Consider the following 23,172-nt stretch of genomic DNA (forward strand, 5'->3'; position numbering starts at 1 on the left):
TTGTAGACGCAGTAGACATTCAGTTCCATAATAATAATTCAGTTCCGGAATTGTGTTTATGTCGAGATGGTAGATGAAGCAACAGCCAAGCACCATCTACAGCACATAATGAAGAAAAGGAGTACAGATCAAGCGGTTAACGTTCGAATTCATGATTTTCCTCGTCAAACACCAAGCACGATGATGAGAGAAAAAGAGAGCATGCAACCGTACGGCACCATTCTCTCCATCAGCTTGAAAGTGTTGGCTAAAATCAAGATCAGAAAATCAAAATCAGCTATCTTTCAAGATCAATATCATCTAAAATCATAGGCACCAATATCAGCTGTGATTTTCGATTCCCAAAATCAATGAGCACCAATATCAACCAAGTTCAAAATCATCGAAAATCATAGGATTCGAAGATATGTTATATTCTAGAGTCTGGGACATTTCGAATTCTAGGTCAGCATTCCGGATGAAATAAAAATGGTGGATTTCAACCCAAGATTGCGGACCAAAATCCAATATGGCGGCCTCCGAACAGCGAATCTAAACCCAATATGGGTATCTACGGACCGGGAATGATGAGCAAAAGTGGAAAATCAACATCCGCTGCCTTTTGAAATTCAAGATGGCGGACCAAACTCCAATATGGCGGCCTCCGGACATCGAATATGCATCTAAACCCATGCAATATGGGTATCTACGGAATGCGCTTGATGAATAGAAGCTTCTAACAGTATATGTCACAAATGAATGGAATGAATTCACTTTTATCACATGTTTTATGTATTATTCTATGTGACCCTACGTCTTTTTAATTTGATTAATGTTGCGATGCATCAGGCGTTTTGTCCCACTGTCATTTTGGAATCAAATAAAAAAAAAGTTTAAAATATCATAAAAAATAATTGTTTTGGAAATGGAACACACTTGATCTTTGTAGAAAACATTGTAACGAACCATACTCAATTAGGGTTAACTACCCCATTTCCGGCCTATTAAGCACAACCCGCACTTAGTCTTTCTTAATCTAGCGTAGTTTAGCACCAAGCGGAATGTTATTATTACTGATGGCTTCCAAATTTATTTACCTTTCCGTACGTACCGTAAAATTTGATAAAGAAAAACAAATTGTTGAGATATTGTTAAAAGTCTAACACTGCTTCTTGACGCCAAACTCGGCCTACGGATTCTAAACTCGGCCTAACGCATTGAAACGCCAATGAATTCACTTCGGCCTGTCGCATGAAGATAAACATTGATTCGGTCGGAGCGCTTCATTTGTATTTGAGAATATTGGGTGCAAACATTCATATCACGCGTTTTTATTGACTTCGTTCGGTAGCATTTGAACTAAAGTATCGTACCAAACGTATAATCTACCTATTAACGCCAAAATCATGGATTTATTTGATGTTTTCTGCTTGATATGCCCAAAATGGGTGCTTAGGCCGAAGTTCTCTACCCTACATCTTAAATAATTTTAGCAGCCATACACTAGCAATGCATAATTTGCACCACCGTACCCTATATGTTTAGACCAGGTTCATTTGTTTCATGAGTAACTCGTTATAATTGTGGGAAATATTTGCTGTACTCTATCTATTTGCTCTGGGTCTCAGATAGCATAGTCAGCCAAGGCACGGAGGCACAAGCCGGAGGCGGTGGGTTCGATTTCCGGTCCGGTCTAGAAAAAAATGTCTCGGCTTTCCTGGGCAAAGAATATTATTGTGCTTGCCACATTGCATTTCTAATGAAGCAGAAATTACAATCAATTTACCATTCAATTTAATTGGTGCCATTTCATTTGGCATTATGAAATTAGCGTGTGTTTAGGTGAAATTACATTTTCAACTACAGCCAGCAACGAACCGACGAGCAAAATTTCAACGTTCATTTCAAAACACAAAATAAAATATCTCCCATAAAATGCTATAAACTCACACTTCATCTGACCACACCATGGATCAAGGTCACCGCATTTGATAGTGGAGAAGGTTCGCTGCCTATCGACACTACCACACGTTCAAATCCTCTCGCCGCCATCCTCGTTTCGACGTACATCCCGTACATGCTTACACCTCATACCGTAAGCTGCTTTACGTTCCTTGAATGACTCATTCATGAAGTGTGACGTGTCCATCGACGCAAATACAATCCAACGGTTGTTTTCGTCGTCACCTTGTGGCTGTACGATGCCAATCGATTTGTGCACATGTGTGGGTGTGAATTCTACACCTATTTTTTCTGTGATTGCGAGTTTGCTGTACGCTGTCAAAACATTTGACAATTATCTACCGAGTAAAGTGATTGTTAATCTATCCGTATTTTTCTACGCCAACTAACCAAAACCAGCAGCAATATAGTGGTCAAACACCACATCAAGTTGGGAGAAAACGGCCCAAAGTTGTTATTTTTCGTTTTAGTCATCGTTGTCGGGCGTTTTTTGTGATTTTTTCGACTACCTATTGTTCTTCTGCCCCAGGAGTTTACCGATAAAGAACAAAATTTCACAGGTGGAAAAAAAGCCTCGAAGTTTTGTTTTTCCATTTGCGTTTGAGGAGACTTTCATTGCGATCGGGAAAGTGTGAAAATCGGAATCGGAAGCTGACAATGGCCGCAGAGATTAAGCCCGCACCGCGTAGTGCAAATGATCGCTTCAGTACGACGAAAAAGCCGGAATTGCTTAACAAGCTGGAGGGCTGCAATGATGACGTGAACGCAGCGCTACTGATTCCCGGAGAGGAAGGTGTTATCAGTGTTTGTGATGACAAGTATGTTAATTGAATTTTACCTTGTTTATCGTTCGTTGCTGACTTTTTCTTAGCCAACTATGTATGTACGTATCTACTGACTGTTGCTGTTACGCTGGTCACTGTCGTTTTTTGGCACATATTTTTGTTACACTGATGGGAGAAAAATATTCAAACTTTGCGTACTGTTCAATGACCTGAGAGGCTAGTGGAGATACGAATGGTGCTCTGTTTACTGATAAAAATTAGTGTCTGTATTCTTTTGCTGGTGGACCATGTTTGTGCAATATATATGGAATGATTTATATTTTTTCATGGATTTTTTTCTTTTTATTCTTCACTGTCAGCTTTTTTTCATTTGCTTATCTTCAAACTCATTAAATTATACATGGTATACGTTCTATATGTATAATATTACTAAATCTACCATGTTAAATTTAAGCAGAAAGTGGTCAATGATGAATGGTTTACGTATTCTCTAAGACTAAAATAAAAAAGAAGTATTTTTTTTAAATGAAAGTTGATAAAGTACGATTGAAGCAAGTTGCTTTATGTTATCTTAACGTCAAGATTGATAGAATCATTTAAAAACCGCTAAAATTTCACAAGACAAATGAGCTAAAGGCAACGGCCATTTGTGGATTCTATGAACCTTGTTCTTATTATTATAATTTTTTTATTATAGTCACTTTAACACTTTTGGGTCAATTCGTGACTTGTCCGGGGGTGAGGTTTGAACTCGTGACTTTTGGCGTGAGAGGTTTGGATGCTAACCACTACGTCGGGGTCGCCCCTTTTCCTTAACGATTGATAGCATTTATATAATAAATGGTGTTGATTGATGTCTTAAGTAGGATAATATAAAAAGTAACCCATTCAGAAACTCAAGCAGACGAGGAGGAATATACGTTGGTAACCACTGAAAATGATTGTCCCTGGACTGCAGTCAACGAGAATCAAGAAGTGAATCTGATGACACACCAATGTCAGGCGATTCGAAGAAAGCAACAAGGGATTACCGATACTGTGAAGCCGTTGGAATGGTGATTTCAAATATCCCACAACCATTCAACGAAACGTCAATGGTCCGATGATTGAACTCTGGAGAGCAGCGATTGAGCAGTCTCAGAAGGAAGTTTGCGCCTGTAAAGTTGTGTGCAGGTAGAATTTCAAGCGAAAAGAGGATAAAAACGGAAACGTGACCCGCTACGAGGCGCGTTTGGTAGTACATGGTTTCACCAAAAACTCGTTGGGCAACTCCCGAAGAATCCTGTAGCCTACCAACGAAGTATGCAGATCGAACACGTAAACGTTCAGACGGCGTACCTGAACATAGAAATTCAGGAAACTGTTGTCATGCATTCACTGGCTGTGATTTTGGAGATCTGAATCTGGTGTGTCCTTTAAAAATATACTACAGATTGAAACAAGCCGCCCACATCTGGAACCGGATATCGGTATAGCACTGCGGAAGCACAGTTTCAATCCATCGGATAACCGATGCACTGTATGAGGATGAACTAGTAGTAGTTTGCATTTCCGAGGAGCCATAAGCCATTGCCAGAAGCCTGAACAGTCATTTTCAAGGTAACATATTTGGGGACATAACGCACTTTTTTTTTTGGAATACATTAATCATTCGCTTTTTAGTTGGGAGTTCGATAATTGAGTGACGTCCTAACTATAATGGAGATATCCCGTAAGAAAATTGTGTCAAACTACCCTAGACATTTTACTGTTTTTACTTGGGAATAATCTAGCAAGCTGCTTTGTTTGATAAACTACAGTTAGAAAACTGAAAAACCATGCCAACAAAAAATGAGTAGATGGGTTGCGTCCCAAACAACGAATGATAACTGTTAATATCACTCGTTCTGAAGCAGGTGTGTCTCTTAGTTAAAAGATGTACATTAGGGTGGGTTAAGTATGTATGGTGAATCACAACCCCCTATTCCCCACTGCTCTTCCGATGTGTATTGAGGTCCCTAACAACGGTGTCAAATTTGAACAAATTTGGTTATGATCTGGATTTGCAGGGGAATTGAAAATTTTGAAGGGTTCATTAATTTTAAGAAAGCTAAGGGATCAGTCCAACTACCCATTTTAGGCATTTAATTCCAACTCTGATAGTTCCTGTTAAATGTTTTATCGTTATTTCTTTAGAATTCATGGTTTGCTATGCAATGTTTGAACGGGGCTTATGTGTTAAAATACTTTGTCGTTTTGCAGATCCTTTTTCTTGTTTCACAGGAAAGACAGTGATTTAGCAATAAAAATTAATTTCAACCATCAGTGAGAACAATTATATACTAATTAGAAATGTTTTTTTATTATTATGGGACGCTAACAACTACCAATTACAACATTATTTCCACCAATAGGTCAGGCTCACATTATACACCAATACTTTTTGAGGAAGTTGTTTTTTTTTCAATTTCTTCAGATTTTAAGCTTCTCCATATAATTTGATACAATAGTCTTTTTTTTTCCTATGAAATTAAGAACTTCAAATGACGTGCCTCTTTTGGGTAGCCTTTAAAGACAATTTTAACTTCTCATATACTGAAAAGCGATGTGCTCATAACACAAACCCGTTATCTTCCGTTTTCTTCTTTCTTCTATCGATTGGAGGTCGTGACATTACGACAAACAGCGACAAATGTGATTCATTGCGTCTAATCAGCTTCGCTTCTAGACTACTCACTGTATGCCTCTCTCTGTTACCTACATGAACTTGGAATTCTGATGGCAACGCTTATGCTTTATTTATTTCTAGAACGATTCGCGTGTGGTTGCGACGTGACTCCGGCCAGTATTGGCCATCGATTTGTCAGTATATGCCATCAGGATGCACTTCTCTGTTCTACACACCGGAAACCAGAACACTCTTCATCGGGCAGGAGAATGGAACAATTTCACAGTTTACACTGTCCGATGATTGCAACCGCTTGACACCGATCCGGGAGTACCTAGCGCATCAAGCACGCATTACGAATGTGATTTTTGCCAAACACACCGGATGGATATTGTCCGCTGGACGGGACAAGTTCTTTGTCTATCACAGCACCGAAACTGGCGAACGTCTCGGTTGCTACACGTTCGAGGCCATATGCACAGCCATGCAGTATCCTTTTGATTGAGCGAAATGTTGATTATTTTTAACGGCGTAGATTGAATTGATTTTCCATAACTTGATCCTTTCCTAACTAGATATGATTCCCTTTCTAAGTATGCATTCGTAGGTGATTATAGTGGCCAAATTACAATGCTGAAGCTGAGCGCAACTGGAGCGGCGGTGGTAACGACGATGAAAGGGCATGCTGGATCTGTCCGAGCGTTATACTGGGCCGAGGGACCACAGCTTCTGTTCAGCGGATCGTACGATCAAACTGTCATCGTTTGGGATGTTGGTGGCAAACGCGGAACGACATACGAACTACACGGACACAAGTGAGTCCCAGTCAAAGGTCAATGTATGGTTGACATTGATTTGAAAATCATTTGTTCTTTCAGTAATAAAGTTTCAGCGCTTACGTATGGTAGCAACACGCAACAGCTGGTTTCGGCCGGCGAAGATTCGGTGATTGTGTTCTGGGAGATGAATGCCATGCGTAAGGTAGCCCCGGAGTGGGTTGAATCGGACACATGCCAGCTTTGTACGAGGGCCTTCTTCTGGAATCTGCGGGCCATGATCGACCAGAAGCAGATCGGAATCCGTCAGCACCATTGTCGCTACTGTGGCAAGGCCGTGTGCGACAAATGTTCGACCAACCGGATCAACATTCCCATCATGGGATTTGAGTTCGATGTGCGTGTGTGTGAGCAGTGCTTCCAGCGATTGAAGAGCGAAGAGTGAGTATAGATTTTAAATTAATATGAAGCAGATATATGAACCAGATTAACGATTTATCAGGTTAGTCAATGTCTGTCAAGCTGTAAAAAAGGGTGTCCTACGCATAAGGCTGAAATCTCAAAAGGCTGACATTTTCTATTGGCTCTGAAGTTTTGAATTTAACTACCAGAAATCGGGTTCAAGAGTAATGTTGTTAAAACTCAACAAAACATCTCTTAAATTTGGAGCATTTTTCTTGAGTTGCAGCATGCAGTTATAATTTCTTCAATCCATGCACAAATTTCGAGAACAGGAATTCAAATTAGGACATTGTATCCGTTAGTGATACGCTAAGAGATAGAGGAGATAACTGGCTTTTTTTTGTCTGTGACATGTTCTTCTTCTCTCGCGGAAACGACCGTGAAACAACTATTTCATTGTGAGTGACTGTTAAAATACAGGAAAAAAGATTTGCTGTTGTAAACATTCTCGCGTTTCTATACGTTCGCCCAACTAATCAGGCGCTGGTTCATGTTTGACAGAAAATTGGTTCATAAAAGGCTCCCTATTGTCTCCTCTTTCTTTTAGGTGATACGTTGCGGCAAAGTGAAAGCTGAATCTATTGTCTAACTGTCAGATTTGCCGCAACGGATCACCGACGGATGCAATGTGCGTGTGCCTTGATTGGTGGCGCGGTACGGTGGTTCTGGCAATATATTTTTACGGCGTACGTCTTACCAGTCCGAGCTACTGTCGTCGTGCTCACCATTAGGATCCTCGTGCTGAATTAACATCAACAACAAGTTCATTCACATGACAGCTGAATGAGGGGTGTGACTGGTGTGCATCCTTCTATTGTAAGGTGTACCCCACAAAACCCATCCATAGTAATACAAAAATACCATACACGAATGATAACTCAAATGATTGAACTATTCCACAAATGGTTTGGCAAATTAACCATAACATTTTTATCAGGGTCACCTTACCAGTGCAATATAGAGAAATATTTAAAAAAAAAATCAATTGAAATATGAAAAGGCGAAAGAGGAGCTAGACCTTAGCAGTTTCCGAAAAAGTTTGGGGATATTAGTTTGATTCGTAGTTTTTCGATTTTCACAGAATATTCTAGTTAGGTATGTAGATAATGATTTAGAAATCGGTTCAATTCAGCCCAGTGGCAGGTGCGTAGGCAACATGTTATACTGTGACAGCGGGCCCAGCACAGCAAAATAGACGATTTGAGCATAACGAGGTATTTAACGAAAGTGTTTGATAATTCTTCCCCTTTATAGGCGACCATCCCTGGCGACATTCCATGACGCCAAGCACAGCATCGTGGCGATGGATCTGGACGAGCCGAGAAAAAGACTGCTTACCGTCGGACAGGATCGCATCATCAAGATCTGGGACCTTTCCTCCATTTGGCCTTAAGAGCTACGTCCAACTATTGCATTCACACAGTTTAGTTTTCGCGTTTCTAACCGCTTTGCACGTGAAGCCCCCCCCCCCTTTCTCAGTTTAATATTGGCCAGGTACGAGGAAGATTTTGGATTGCAGAAATAAAATTGTATTATCACTGTACTGTACTACACTCACACATATAAATATCGTTTTAAGCTTGGCTTTATTTTGTTTATAATAGATTACAAGTGATTGAAGGTAACTAAAATGTAGGGAACGTCGTGTAACATATGGATGAAAAGTAACTAACTTTTTATACTATAATTGGAAACTACTAGGTGAAATAAAATTCATAAACGAATGACATCATAGTTAATATTCGGCTACAATACTAAAACTCACATATATGAAGAGAACGAAAGTGGGGTCCGTGGGTGGTTACAGTAGCTATACCAAAATTTGTGCGAAGAGAGCCCGTTGTTTGTGTAGTTTAACTGTAAACTTTAACAATAAAACTATAATGATAGTAGCCAATAAGACTTGAATAACTATTGTAATGTATGTTAGATTTTCTGGAAACAAGTGGAAATTTGAGTTATCTGTCGACCTGATGAGTTGTCCCCCTTTTTCATTAGCTGTATTCACTACAAATACAGCGGTTTTTTGTTGTTGTTGAAGAGATAATACTTGGTTACTCTATTCATTGTTTATGTATCAATAGAAGTTCTTCGCGTTTAAAGTTTGTGTTTCGAATTTCCGGGAAAGTATTGAACATGGTTTCATTGGTCTATGATTTCACGAGGAATCACAACCCTTGTCTCTAGTAATCAACGACTCGCGAACACTACAAGATAGAGAGACGAGTTTTAGAGGTGTAATTGGTGCTTTCAATGTTCATTGTAGGGAAGCGAAGAAACTGAAGACGTCGTCAGGTGAAGAACACAAAACTGTGACAAACTTAAGGGAAACAAATCGAATCCGAAACTTATTCCGAGAGATGTAAAATAAACGTAGAAAATACATTAACAAAACGGCATACATGCATGTATATTACACGAAAATTATATTGTTATGATAAATCAGAAGATAATAAATATATCATTCATTCTTTCGTTTTTAAAAACAAATTGATCGGTATTTTATTTTGGGAGAGCAGGCTGTGCGTTGGAACGAACATAACGTTTGATTTCTCTTCGGAACTTTTGATTTCATTTTTATGTTCTGTTGCGGATCCAGTCAAAATTACTGAAGCTAATTCAACGACTGAAAGTTTCAAGAGAGTGAAATTCTTACGAGTTCTGCAGCCCGTCCCTGAAGACATACTGGCTCTACATCCATGTGGCTTGCCGTTGACAAGTGGTTTCAAAAGTCAGCAGGAACTTCCAGCGGACACGTGACGTCCCATCGTTCTTCGAGTTTACGTCGTTTGTGATCTAAACTTATAGCGAATTCGTTTATTATTCAGTTCCAACCTGGATCGGGTATCAAGATTGGGTCGGCTTGTTTTCTAACAAACGTCAGTTTGCTCGTTTGTTTTTAAAACCTAGCTCAGGTTGAGGTTCACACTGACAAAAAGTTCGGTTTCACACTGGGTTGGAACTGGTGTTAACCCCGATAATAAACGAATTCGCTATTAGTGTTCTAGATGCATATCCTCAGTTATGAATTGAGAGCTTTCGATGCCTTACTACTTTTCGTATTAGTATAAGTGTGTGGCAAGTACAATCATACTCTATTATGCCCAGGGAAGTCGAGAAATTTTCCAACCCGAAAAATTCCTAGACCGGACCAGGAATCGAACCCAGCCGCCTCGAGCCAGCCTGGTCTTGCTTTGTAGCTGCGCCTTTACCGGCTGAGCTAAGGGAGGCTCACGAAATGTTTTGATATTACTCATATAACTTCAAACGTGTTTTCAAGCATTATCTAAATTAAACCTCATTTTTAAATACAGGTGTACTTCGATACAACGTAACTGTCACTTTTGACATCCATCGCCGATCATTCAAACAAGCAAAGTAATAACACCATCTAACAGATGAGATAATCTCCCATCTATTGATAATATTATTGTGAATGATTCAATTGTTATTAATTACGTTATATCGTTATATATGAAAATAAGAAATATAGTTTAATTGTCGCGGTGAGTTAATTAATAATTGGAAATGTTTTGTTGTTATGATAGTTCAGGAGATAATAATTTTCATTCGTTTTGAAATAAGAGGTGATTGTTATTTCATTTGTTTATTGATCTTTGTAGCTTATAATCTATGCAGTCTCATCGAGCTTTCGTGCATCTTTGGCAACCTTAGTCTTACCATTCAGAATAGCTCCTTCCTTGGCCTCTACGTTGATTCTCAACTGTCGGAGGCTTTCCTGCAGTAAAAGGATGGCATGCTGCAGTTGATTAATCTCTTCCATGCAACCGCAGTTACTGGGTTCGGATCGGTAGCTTGGTGGTGGGAACAAGTATCCTACAGAAGATTGCACGTTATTTACGTGATGGTCTCGCACCCTGCCCAAGAGGGCAGCCAGTTCCTCGGTACTGTGTGGAAAAACATGCGGTGCCGGAGTAGTCGTGGTGTAGTATCCGTGGGTAGTTGTGTATGGTGCATGCGTTGTGGTAGTTGGTGCAGCAGCGAACAGATTGAGCAGCTGTTGTTTAAGCGGTTTCAGCTTGAAAGGCGCTGCAGTTGTAGTCGTCGTATAATAATGCTCATAGTTCTCATGGTGCTCGTAGGGCTCGTGGTGATCGTCAGGCTCATAGTGCTCATGGTGTTCGTGCTCGTGGTGCTCGTGATGCTCGTTGTGTTCGTCGTGCTCACAGGGATCGTGGTACTCGCAGGGTTCGTGGTACTCACTATGTTCGTGGTGCTCGCAGGGTTCGTATTCGTATTGCGGATAGTAAACGGGCTCTGGAACGTAGTCATACTTAGGATAGTAGTAATACCCCTCTGCTTTACGTTTCTGTTTGATGGATTTTGTTTCCTTCGCTGGGTCTGTTGTATTTTCGCGCTCTTTTTCATGGGCATCATCTTTTTTCGCTGAAATCCAAGAACACGTTTTAGTTGGTAAAACATTTCACTAATTGAACATAATTAGCTGGTAAGGACAAGATTAATAGAATCCACAAATGGCCGCTATGGTGGCTTATTTTACAATGCTAATGGATCAATGAAAATACTGAGGTTTTCTGTGGCTACCACAGTACTTTACATTTGGTTGTCCATATACAGTAGCGCCAAAAGCATGCTGTGGTAGGTTCAAAACTTGACCATCTAAATTGATCAATTTAGTCATGACAACGGTCGTTTGTGGATTTTATCAACCTTATATTTAAAACAACTGGATGCAAACGGGAGAGAAACACGTTTTAATTGGTGAAAAACTTCAGAAATCATAGGTAGCTGTTAGGGACAATATTGATATAATCTACAAATGGTCGCTATCATGGCAAATCAGCCATGACAACGGTCATTTATGGATTTTATCAACCTTGTCCTTAACCAAATGGATGCAATCAGAGAAGACAAGTTGCTCCAATGTGCATACCACTTTAATCAGAGAGACTTGTTGACTTATTCATTAATATGCATTTTTTAAATATACCTTGTTCGTTGTCTACTACACTGCTTCCGGCAACCATCAGGATGATACATCCCGTCACTAACAATTTATTCCACATGATGGAAACTTTCGGTTTCAACTATCTGACTCGCTTGAGTTCTGTGAAGATACAGATTGATGCACTCAGCCAGAGGTTTCCTTGTTGGTTTCGTTTATAGTTTAAGCGGTAAAATAAACCAACCACACGGGTAGTCCAAAGACAGCTACACAAGAAGGTTTCTCCCATCGACAGGTAACATAACTTTCGTTATGTATCAATACATTATTAATCAGTAGAAAGTATCATTAGTGCAGATTGGCCGCATGTGTTATTTTTATGCTATATTATTTTCACTGCCTGCGTTTGTCGGTTGCTTTAAACGGAATCTCAAGGAAGTGAGCCAATTTTTAAATGGGGTAGATTTTTAGCAGCTTAGAGGATTTATGGGGAACTAGGGGCAAGAAAGTCACCCGGGGCAAGAGTGCAACCCTCAATATATCTTGAAAATGAAAACATTTCAATCTTATCTCACTATGAATCAAAGCATGGTATTCCTATGGAGCATTCTAGAAACTTTTGTCCGAATCGAAGTCGTAAAAAATGCAAAAAATCATTTTTCGGTGATGTATTGAAAAACTAGTTTTGTTTTATAAGAATACGGCATCATAAAATAAGGTTTTCGGCATTACCAATTTATTTTTTCACAATTTCTGCATTCAGACGTCACCATTGAAGGTTGATTGAAGCTTTAATAACGATAAATTATTAAATATTTCCTTTAATTGATCATAAATCATGTTCCTAAAAATAAACTCTATACGGGGCAAGAGTGTCACCCCTACATTTATGCATAACATTGTATAAAAATGTTCAGAAATCAGCACACTGGGGCATTTATGTTTCCAATATTAATTGTTTTCGTAAATTTTGGAAAACAAACTGTTTAGATATTATCAAACCAGTTATGGCATAATCATTAGCAAATTGATATTTTCCGGTCGTGATATTGGAGCAAAATATCATGCTTGATATTGATTTTACAAGCTCCTTTGATATTGCGAGACTATTCACAACGTGCAAAAATGGCAAAAATCAAGCTGTGAGTTGCATCGATGCAAAAATGATTCCGTTGCGGCTCGTTTTCTTAGAAAGAGAAGGTATAATAATGCTATCTCTTTTATCTCTTCACCGATGGCAGACACGAAGTGACTGCTGCCAGCCGTTATGGAAGTTTCGTTGCGTTCGAGTGTTAAGCCAAAATCATGTAATTCAATCTCACCACAGTTTGGTGAGATTTGCAGCTGGTGAGTTTTGTTAGCTTGATATTAGGTTCTGCAGCGTGACGTCACGAATGAACTCAGTGTTTTTTTTTTCCTTTGGTTTGTTTTTTCCGTCGATCTTGTTTTCCGTGCTTAGCACCAATGCTACCGACGTGCCAGGAAGGCAGCTCCCACACCTGGACCCTACCTATTGACCCATCAACTCATGAACCGGGGACCAATGGCTTTACTTCCCATCCGAAGGAAGGCGTGATCAGAGATGTTATGCCTCAGAACATCCCGGCGGCGCCGACTGGGATTGAACCCAGGCCTGTTGGGGTGAGAGGTAATCACGCTTACCACTACACCACCGTAACTCAGTGTTAATCGTCTGAACCTTTTTGAGTGTACCACTGAACTGTCATCCGATTAGGCAGCGTGACGTCACAAATGAACTCAGTGTTAATCGGCTGAGCCCCGTAAAGTGGGTAGATCACATTTTCGTGGTACGTTACGGGATGTAAGATCTACCACCGATTCCTAGTCTTGACTACTTCAAACTAGAGGAATAGGATTTTTCAGTAATCCAAGGAACACATCTTAGTCCTTGTTACTTTTTATGCCTTGTTGATAGTGACAAGACTCGGCTTTGTCTACCGAGGATGATCTTGAAAGAAGGAAAAAAAATGAGTTAGTTGTCTTCATCTATGTGATTCCTAATCTTCTGTTCGTTGTTCCCTAGTTCCTGACTAGGGGAACAGGATTTTTCAGTAATCCAAGGAACACATCTTAGTCCTTGTTACTTTTTATGCCTTGTTGATAGTGACAAGACTCGGCTTTGTCTACCGAGGATGATCTTTAAACAAGGAAAAAAAAAATGAGTTAGTTGTCTTCATCTATGTGATTCCTAATCTTCTATTCGATGTTCCCTAGTTCCTGACTAGGGGAACAGGATTTTTCAGTAATCCAAGGAACACATCTTAGTCCTTGTTACTTTTTATGCCTTGTTGATAGTGACAAGACTCGGCTTTGTCTACCGAGGATGATCTTGAAAGAAGGAAAAAAATGAGTTAGTTGTCTTCATCTATGTGATTCCTAATCTTCTGTTCGTTGTTCCCTAGTTTGAAGTGGTTAAGACTAGGGTTCTGATGCATGGTCATTATCGGTGTCATACCTTAATTTTGTTGCTAAGGAATCCAATTTTGATTGACAAAGGGGCGCGCCTTTGGAGGGTGTTTCAACACTCCGAAGGGTATTAATAGCGGGACCTTTCAATTAGAGTCGGATCCTTGCGATAAATGCAAGAGTGACAACTGTAAAAAAAAATCGAATACTTCATCATTTCTCAATAGTGATGGAGTAATACGACATGCACTAAACTAAGGACACGGGATATACTACAATAGATCAATTTACTGGTCGCAGTAGTGTTAGGTCCCGAACAGAGGAAAAAAAAAATCGGCTGAAGCTTTTTGACAGTTCAGTAGTACTATTTACAAGCACTTCGTCGTTTTTTCAAAAAAAAAATATATTTTAAAATTTCAAAATTTTAACTTGAAAATTGTCGAGGAAATGCGTGGTGAAAGGATGTGGCTCGTGAACATTGCAAAAGTGTGGTTTACATCTCACTGCAATCTGAAAAATTATCCAGAAAATCTACCCAAGAAAAAATTGACTAAGTCCACGTAAACAGCACCACTGAACTGTCATCAGATTGAGGTTAACCCCGACGGTGCAATACCTAATTGAGGTTAGCCCCGACGGTGCAAAACCTAATTCCGAGCTGCAATAGGAAGCTGCACGCTGACGTCACGAATGAACGCGATGAACCCGCATTCATCAGTTTGACATACAGTGGTGGTTTGTTTACCTTTGCTTGTTAGTCGAAAAAATATTCCTCTCCAAAAAATCTAAAAAAAAAAAATTTAATATTTTTTTTTCTAAGTCCATGTAAACAAACCGCTGCCAGATGTCAAAATAAGTGAGCTTAACCCGACGGTGTAGCTCCCTATATCACAGCGTGCAATATCAACCGCAGTTGTTTGCGTGTTGATTTTTGTCAACGAAAATCGAGCATGATCTTGTTCTTTGGTGAGATATGATTTTTTTTTATATTTTTCCAACACTGCACACTGGGCAAAAATTTACAAAACCGCGACTAAATTAAATAACCTTTCTGCCAAACGGTTTCAGTCAACATGTTATACATATTCTCAAAGGAAAAATTCTGCTGAATCGATTGTGTACTGACGAAGACTTTTGTGTACTGAGATAGAGGGCCGGGATCAACTCGAGTGCCCGGTAAAGTAGGAAATGCCACTATCGATCGACATAATTTTACACTTTACTTAACGTATATTACTGGAAATTGACAGTACTAAGTATATATGAAATAATAAAAAATGTCCTAGAACCTTGCGATTTTTTCAATGTTGTCCAGAATCAAGAGATCAAAGCGTATTTAATATTGAAACTATATTTTGGGGTATAGTGGCCATATTCTGGTTCTCCGGATAATATGGATTGACCGAAAAAGTGGCCACATTAAAAAAAATTGTCCTAGAACCTTGCGATTTTTACTATGTTGTTCAGAATCAAGAGATCAAAGCGTATTTAATATGGAAACTATATTTTGGGGTATAGTGGCCATATTATGGTTCTCCGGATAATCTGGATTTACCGATAAAGTGCGTCATATTATAAAAATTGTCCTAGAACCTTGCGATTTTTTCTATGTTGTTCAGAATCAAGAGATCAAAACGTATTTAATATGGAAACTACATTTTGGGGTATAGTGGCCATATTCTGGTTCTCCGGATAATCTGGAACGACTGATAAAGTGGCCATATTATAAAAATTGTCCTAGCCAATGAAACCACCACCAATCGATTCAGCAGAGTTTTTCCTTTGAGAATATGTATCATATGTTGACTGAAACCGTTTGGCAGCCGAGATATTCAATTTAGTCGTGGTTTTGTAAATTTTTGCCTACTGTGCACTGTATCAAACATAGTTTCGATTTGAATTCTTTGGCGCACATGTTTTATATGTTTTGCAATATTTTATTTTTTTACCATTTGCAATATGTTTATGGACAATTCGTACAATTTCAATGTTCATTCTGTAAAAATTTAGCGATACATTATTACAATTGTGTTGCTAAATTTTACGTAAAATATGGATTGTGGATCATTTGGGTGTTGTTTAAGGTGTGTTTTTAAATTTGGTATGGATAATTTTTCTAAGTTGGCACGTGTGGAGTTTTGGCCTTGGCCGCGATGCGTGGCTATACCGTTGTAGCTGGAGCTACTTACCTGTACGTCCGTACCCTGTGGCTATCTGATGAGGATTGGCTGGATCGATGGCGATGCTTGCTATTACTCGTCGTATAAAGGGGCAAACGGTTGTCGCTTGCCGTGCCTGAAAGCCGAGGGGCTCTGCGATAGGTAGCTAACGGCTACCATCTCTACTCGAGGGGTATTGATACCGCACATCCCCCTCCTGCATTAAATAAATAATGCATTATTTAATTCAGCAGCTACAGAAACAAAAATAGAAGATTCAATTGTCTCTCTTTAAAAGTGACGTTACATATGTTTTTGGTCTGCTAACATAAATGCATATGACGCTCTTCCTTGCCTTGGTAATCCAACTTATTGATCCGGAACGTCATCAATCACTTTTTCAAAACACCCCTGATGTGTCTACACTAAATTTTACGCTTACGCCTGGCATTTTTGGGAAGGTTTCCACGTTAGTGGTTGTTTCACAGTTGTTAACCGACAGGCCCACCTCCAAGAGTCGCAACTCACTAGCTGTGCGCCGCCCTAGTATTGATCGACGACCTCCATTCACGACGAGAAATTCTGCGGAGACGATTGGCTTAGACGCTTTTATAACTTCGACTTCAGCTCTAAATGCTCGGCGTACAACCATCGGCGCTGTTGATGCATACGCTCGAAGATCTCTATGAATGAGGTGGTCGATAGGTAACAACTTAGCCGTTTTGTTAATAAATTCATTTTCCAGGAGTGTCCAATCGTTTTCCCCAACAATGTTCACGTCGGAACCCGAGTCAACCAGGAAATCATATGGACTGGACGAGCTAAGACGACAACTCACAATTGCATCATTTAGAGATGCAACTGCGTTTATCTGCTAGGGGAGGAAAACATAAATAAATAAAAGTGGCTGGTGGAGGGGTTTTTCAATTTGTGTGTGTACAATTACTATGTGAGCCTTGGTGTGAGCCACATACTGTTGAATAGTAAGAGTTAAATGCAGTTCATACAGTTTATTGTGATTTATCTCTCGGTCGAACTACAGATAAGTACAAAATAAAAAATAAAAGAATAGAAAAAAAAACAGTTTTATACCTGATCGTTGTTCGGGTCCTTTTTCCATTCGCGTGAAACCATCGGCCTTGATTCCTCCTCTCGAATGTTGTTGACATGATTCTTGCGGCACATTATAGCATAGTGCCCTTCGCGTCCACAAGAATTGCATCGCTTGTCCAAAGCGGGGCATTTGTCGCTTTTATGGAACATGAACCCGCATCTCCAGCATCGAGATCGTCGTCCTTCACGGTAGTTCTGCGAAAATCCCTTGGGCCTCTTCGGATTGGTGGCCCTGCGTTCCTCAATTTTCTTGAAACTGCGTGAGGGGTGGCTTTCGTGATTAGTTCGGCTAGGCGCTTTTTCACGATCGACAGCATAAACGTCGGAGCTGTGTTCAGTAACCACTTCATCAGCTTTGTATGCCTCGACCCTTGTACCAGCTTGTGCGATGTAGTTTGCATTGTGTCCGTATGTTCTGGCAGCCACTGCTAGCTCTCTATTTTGCATGCCTTTGAGTAGCTGAGCCAGAATGAAACGGATTTGATCGGTTGGGCTGTATCCGCAGAGGCGCACCTTCTGAGTCAGCCTAGCGTGGAATGCTACGATTGACTCTCCCTTAGCCTGACGCATGGCCTGAAATGCGTCGTGTTCTGCGGCTGTATCAGTCATAGACTTGAAATAATTGTTGATACCTTCGACTAAGGTTGAATAGCACCTAGGATCATGGTAGTTTGGTTGCAGATTCGCTGCGTTTATAATGTCCTGAAGGTTCTTACCAATTGTCAGGTATAGGAGTTTGGCACGGTCTGAGGGACATCCAAATGTTGACAAGGATGCCGCAATCTCGAAATTTTCGATGAAGCTTTGCCAATTCTCCCATAATTTGTTTGATGGGATATCTTTTGGGAATTTTGGGATGAGGTCCCAACGGATGTTGCTTCCTTTGTCGATATACCCAGGAAACGAAGATGAGTCCGGACCAAACCTATTGTTTTCGTCACACTGTTCTACCATTGGGGTCTCAAATCGGCGTTGTTTAGCGATGTTCTCAATCATCTTCTCTAGCTTTCGCAGTCTGCTATTAACGTCATCGCTGTGAAGCGTTGGAATTTCCGTCTCTACTGTTTCGTGAGCCACCACCTCCAGCTCATCCGCACAATCCAAACTTCCGTCGTTCAGCTCGTCCATTACGCTATCATCCGAATCATCGACAATGGGAGTTAGTTCTTCCTGATTGCCGTCATCGATCGGCGCTCGCACGTATCTTCCGTCGTTTGACATGATGTTCAACTAGGCGGGGAAAAGAAAATGCTTTAGTCCATTATTAATTGACATGGGCTAGCTTGGCAATATATATTTTATTCCACGGAATTTTCTCTTATTTTAATTTTTGGCAAGGTTCAATTCTGGGCATTCATCAAATGGTATGGAATCCGCCCGTATTTCTGATAAGGAAAAAAAAAACATGATAGGCGGCGCATTTGGAAAAGCATTTTTCAACTAGAACTCCGGTGGTCTTCCAGTCGCATTTTGCGATTTGTATAATCGACAAACGTTCTTCGGTGCTTTTCACACCCCTTGTGGCGTTTCTACCCATAACCTCATTCTGGTGGTCTTCTAGACGCACATTGAGGTATCCCTAACCACAAATCATGTTCCGGCGGTCTATTAGACACGCCTCGTGGTTTCCATAACCACAAATCATGTTCAGGCGGTCTATTAGACGCGCCTTGTGGTATTCCTAACCACAAATCATGTTTCGGCGGTCTTCTAGACGTGCCTCGTGGTTTCCATAACCACAAATCATGTTCCGGCGGTCTATTAGACGCGCCTTGTGGTATCCCTAACCACGTCTTCTAGACGCGCCTTCTAAATGATCAAAGCATTTCCAGAAAGCTCATGGCAGGATCGCCTATGTGGAGTTTTGGCCTTGGCCGCGATGCGTGGCTATACCGTTGTAGCTGGAGCTACTTACCTGTACGTCCGTACCCTGTGGCTATCTGATGAGGATTGGCTGGATCGATGGCGATGCTTGCTATTACTCGTCGTATAACGGGGCAAACGGTTGTCGCTTGCCGTGCCTGAAAGCCGAGGGGCTCTGCGATAGGTAGCTAACGGCTACCATCTCTACTCGAGGGGTATTGATACCGCACAGCACGCATAGTCTATTCCATTGCGTTTGACGTTTACACACTACCGCCATTTGTTTAGCGTACTACCCATGTCAGTGTACGCAACAGATGACGATGTTTTACAGTGAAAATGCTCAATGTGTTACGTCTGTTTGTCTATGATACAGCCATTCCATAGCAAAACGATATAGTGGTTCTCATAATTTCGTAAAAAAATTTGGGTTTGATCCTTATCGAAAAATATTAGATACATATTTTTTTATTTTGTCATTAGGGTGACCATTTCCATGTTGGGGTGGTCCAAAACAATATTTTTTCAAAAAATCATAACTTGGCCTACTTCAAAGATCAAAATATCAAATAAAAGGTAATTAAAAATAATTTTCAGGAAAAATATAATAATATTTAAAAAAAAATGGAATTTCGTATCAAAAAGCTTTAATTATATTTGTTTTTATGGTTTTCATAGCTTGTAGACAAAGGTCGTAATATGTTTTTATATTTTTCCTTGAAAATATAGGTTTTTTACACAGTTGTCCAATATATCAGCGATGTGTTTTTTTTTCGTTTTTAAGTTTTTTTTAAGTTATCAGGTTTTAAGTTTTCGCTCAATACTCCTATGCTCATTGATTTACAGCGACAGCAAGATGGTCACCTTATCCATTTTTTGATTTTTTTTTTAAGCTGATTTAACATCATATACGATACTCTGTAATAACAAGGTCAATTTGTAAAGTTTTACGATTTAATCCGATTTGATTTGTGATACATATATAATTTATCGCATATAATTCAGAATTTTGCATGACATGGTTTAACTTAAATATAATGGAATGTATGCCATTATTATATGCGATGTTGACTAAAACTGTAGCATTTTACGATACTGTCTGTAAATTGTTATACGACTTCTGGTTGTCTGGGTACCCCACTGCGACCCCACTGTTTAACAGAAACAACTTCTTCACATTTCAACATCTCGGCATGATCGACCAAGGGTATGGCGCATCACTGCTGGAAATAGCAGCAGCTATCCGAAGCGTGGCTCTGGTCTACTTAGTGATGGTCCTTGAGAAGAGGAATTTGACTGATTGCGACAATTGGCGAGGCATCAAGTTACTGTATATTGATTGTTCTCAAAGTTCTGTGCAATGTTATCCTGAATCGGATACAGGAGAAATTGACGGGACGCTCTGTATTGATTGATTGATTGATTGATATTTCATTTGTTTATTGATCCTTGTAGCTTACAAACTATGCAGTCTCATCGATCTTTCGTGCAATTTTCACAACCTTAGTCTTACCATTAAGAATAGCTCCTTCCTCGGCCTCTACGAAGATTCTCAACTGTCGGATGCTTTCCTGCAGTAAAAGGATGGCGTGCTGCAGTTGATTAATCTCTTCCATGCAACCGCAGTTACTGGATTCGGATCGGTAGCTTGGTGGTGGGAACAAGTATCCTACAGCAGAGTTTACACTCTTTACCCGATGGTCTCGCACTTTGCCCAATAGGGCAGTTAGGTGCTCGGCACTGAATGGCTTGGTAGGCGGTGCCGGAGTAGTCGTGGTGTAGTGCTCGTCGTAATGATCGTGATCATCGTAGTGTCCGTGGGCTGTTGTATACGGTGCATGCGTTGTGGTAGTTGGTGGAGGAGCTAACAGATCGAGCAGAGGTTTTTTAAGCGGTTTCAGCTTGAAAGGCGCTGCAGTTGTAGTCGTCGTATAATAATGCTCATAGTGCTCATGGTGTTCGTCAGGCTTGTGGTGCTCATCATGCTCGTAGTGCTCATGGTGCTCGTGGGGCTCGTGGTGCTCGTAGGGCTCGTGGTGCTCGTGGTGCTTGTTGGGCTCATGGTGCTTGGTGGGCTCGTGGTGTTCGTAGTGTTCGTGAAGCTCGTTAGGTTTGTGCTTTTTGGGGTGCTCGTAGTGCTCATGGTGCTTATAGGGCTCGTGGTGTTCGTGGTGCTTGTTGGGCTCATGATGCTCGTGGTCCTCGTGATCCTCGCAGGATTCGTATTCGTGTTGTGGATAATAATCGGGCTCTGGAACGTAGTCATACTTAGGATAGTAGTAATACCCCCCTGCTGAACGTTTCTGTTTGATGGATTTTGCTTCCTTGGCTGTGTCTGTTGTATGTTCCTGCTCATTTTGATGGGTATCATCTTTTTTCTCTGAAATCCAGAAACACGTTTTAGTTGGTAAAAATTTCACTTATTCAGCAAAGGTAGCTGTTAAACCAAATGGATGCATCCAAAACCATCATAATTTGCTAAAACTTATGCTTGAAGTAAATTCTGTCTGATTTTCAAACTTAAATGAGGCTGGCTGACAAACTTAAATTGCATAAGGTAATTGGCATTGATTGCCATAGACATATCAGAGAATACAAGTTGCTTTTATGTGCATACCCCTTTAGTCAGAGGGACTTGTTGACTTATTCATTAAGGTTCAATTTACTTTGATGCATTTTCGAAAAATTCAAATGCAGTTTTTTTTGAGGCATCTTTTCAGATTGCAAAAAGCTCTGCATTTGCATTTTTCGAAAATGCATCAAAGTAAATTGAACCTTAATATATATTTTTATCATACCTTTTTCGCTGTCTACACTGCTACCAGCAACCATCAGGATGATACATCCCGTCACTAACAATTTATTCCACATGGTGGAAACTTTCGATATCGACTGTCTGACTTGCTTGAGCTCTGTGCACAAACAGATTGATGCATCCTGCTAGGGGTTACCTTGTCGATTTGGTTTGTAGTTTAAGCGGTAAAATAAAGCAACCCAACGGGTAGTCGAACACAAGTTCCCTAGAATATTTCTCCAATCGACAGGTAACATTATTTTCGTTATGTATCAATTCATTATTAATCAGTAGAAAGTGTCATTAGTGCTAATTGGCCGCATGAGTTATTATTTTTGCCATATTATTTTCACTACCTGCGTTTGTCGGTTGCTTTAAACCGAATATCAAGGAAGTGAGCCAATTGGCGTAACATTCTAGCAGCTTATTACTATAAGTGAAATGATGAAATATGGCTTCTTGTAGTCAACTGTTTCAATATCATATGTTGCATAAAGAATCTTCCTTCAACACAAATCATAATTGATCGTATATTTTTTTCCTTGATTTGTTCTCCGTCGATCTTGTTTTCCATGCTGAGAAGCAATGCTACCGACGCCGGGGAGGCAGCTCCCACACTTTGACCCTGCCTATCGATCCATCAACGCATGAACCGGGGACCAACGGTTTTACTTCCCTTCCGAAGGAAGGCGTGATCAGTATGTTATGCCTCAGAACATACCGGCGGCGCATCAGGCCTGTTGGGGTGAGAGGTAATCACGCTTACCACTACACCACCGGAGCCACTTTATTGATCATGTTAAATGAATTGTTAACCCTCAATTGCCCTTTTTTCTATTAAAATCTTCGAAAACATTTTTTTAAATAACTTAACAGAATGGTTTTGAAATTGATTTCTCATGATAGAAAAATAGTGTAACTTTCCGACCCTTAGCACAACATTTATTAAATAATTCGACATTTGTTGTCCTTGATTTTTAAATTTACCCCGCCAAAAGGCGGACTTGAGCAAACTGGATGTGAGAGGAGATAATTGTGCATAAGAAAATACAACATGTTATTTTAAGTTTTTAGTAGAAAATGTTGATCACTTGTTGATGGTATATTGGATTCAGCCCAATAGTATCCCATTCTTCCATAGATTACGAATCAGCAATCTATATGCTCTAAAAATCCTACGCTAGCAAATCAATCTACGAAAAGTCTTCTGTCATTTCTTGTTTCTAAATCCATCTGCTCTCCGTTCTTCATCCTCCATCGACAGCAAAACAAAATCGT

General features: G+C 40.1%; 1 protein-coding gene across 1 annotated transcript; it reads left to right on the top strand.

Annotated features, from left to right (window-relative positions):
• The first annotated feature begins 2,256 nt into the window (after positions 1-2,256).
• On the top strand, positions 2,257-9,101 carry Wdfy2 (WD repeat and FYVE domain containing 2). The gene is made up of 5 exons (XM_065221606.1): positions 2,257-2,759; positions 5,515-5,862; positions 5,949-6,188; positions 6,252-6,590; positions 7,866-9,101. The coding sequence occupies exons 1-5, from the start codon at positions 2,599-2,601 to the stop codon at positions 8,002-8,004; spliced, it is 1,227 nt and encodes a 408-aa protein (XP_065077678.1). The 5' UTR covers positions 2,257-2,598; the 3' UTR covers positions 8,005-9,101.
• Positions 9,102-23,172: the final 14,071 nt, after the last annotated feature.

Source organism: Ochlerotatus camptorhynchus, unplaced genomic scaffold, assembly GCF_037179485.1.
Source record: "Ochlerotatus camptorhynchus isolate MF236.1 unplaced genomic scaffold, CSIRO-AGI_Acam_v1.1 ptg000014l, whole genome shotgun sequence".
In the NCBI taxonomy this organism is placed as follows: domain Eukaryota; kingdom Metazoa; phylum Arthropoda; class Insecta; order Diptera; family Culicidae; genus Ochlerotatus; species Ochlerotatus camptorhynchus.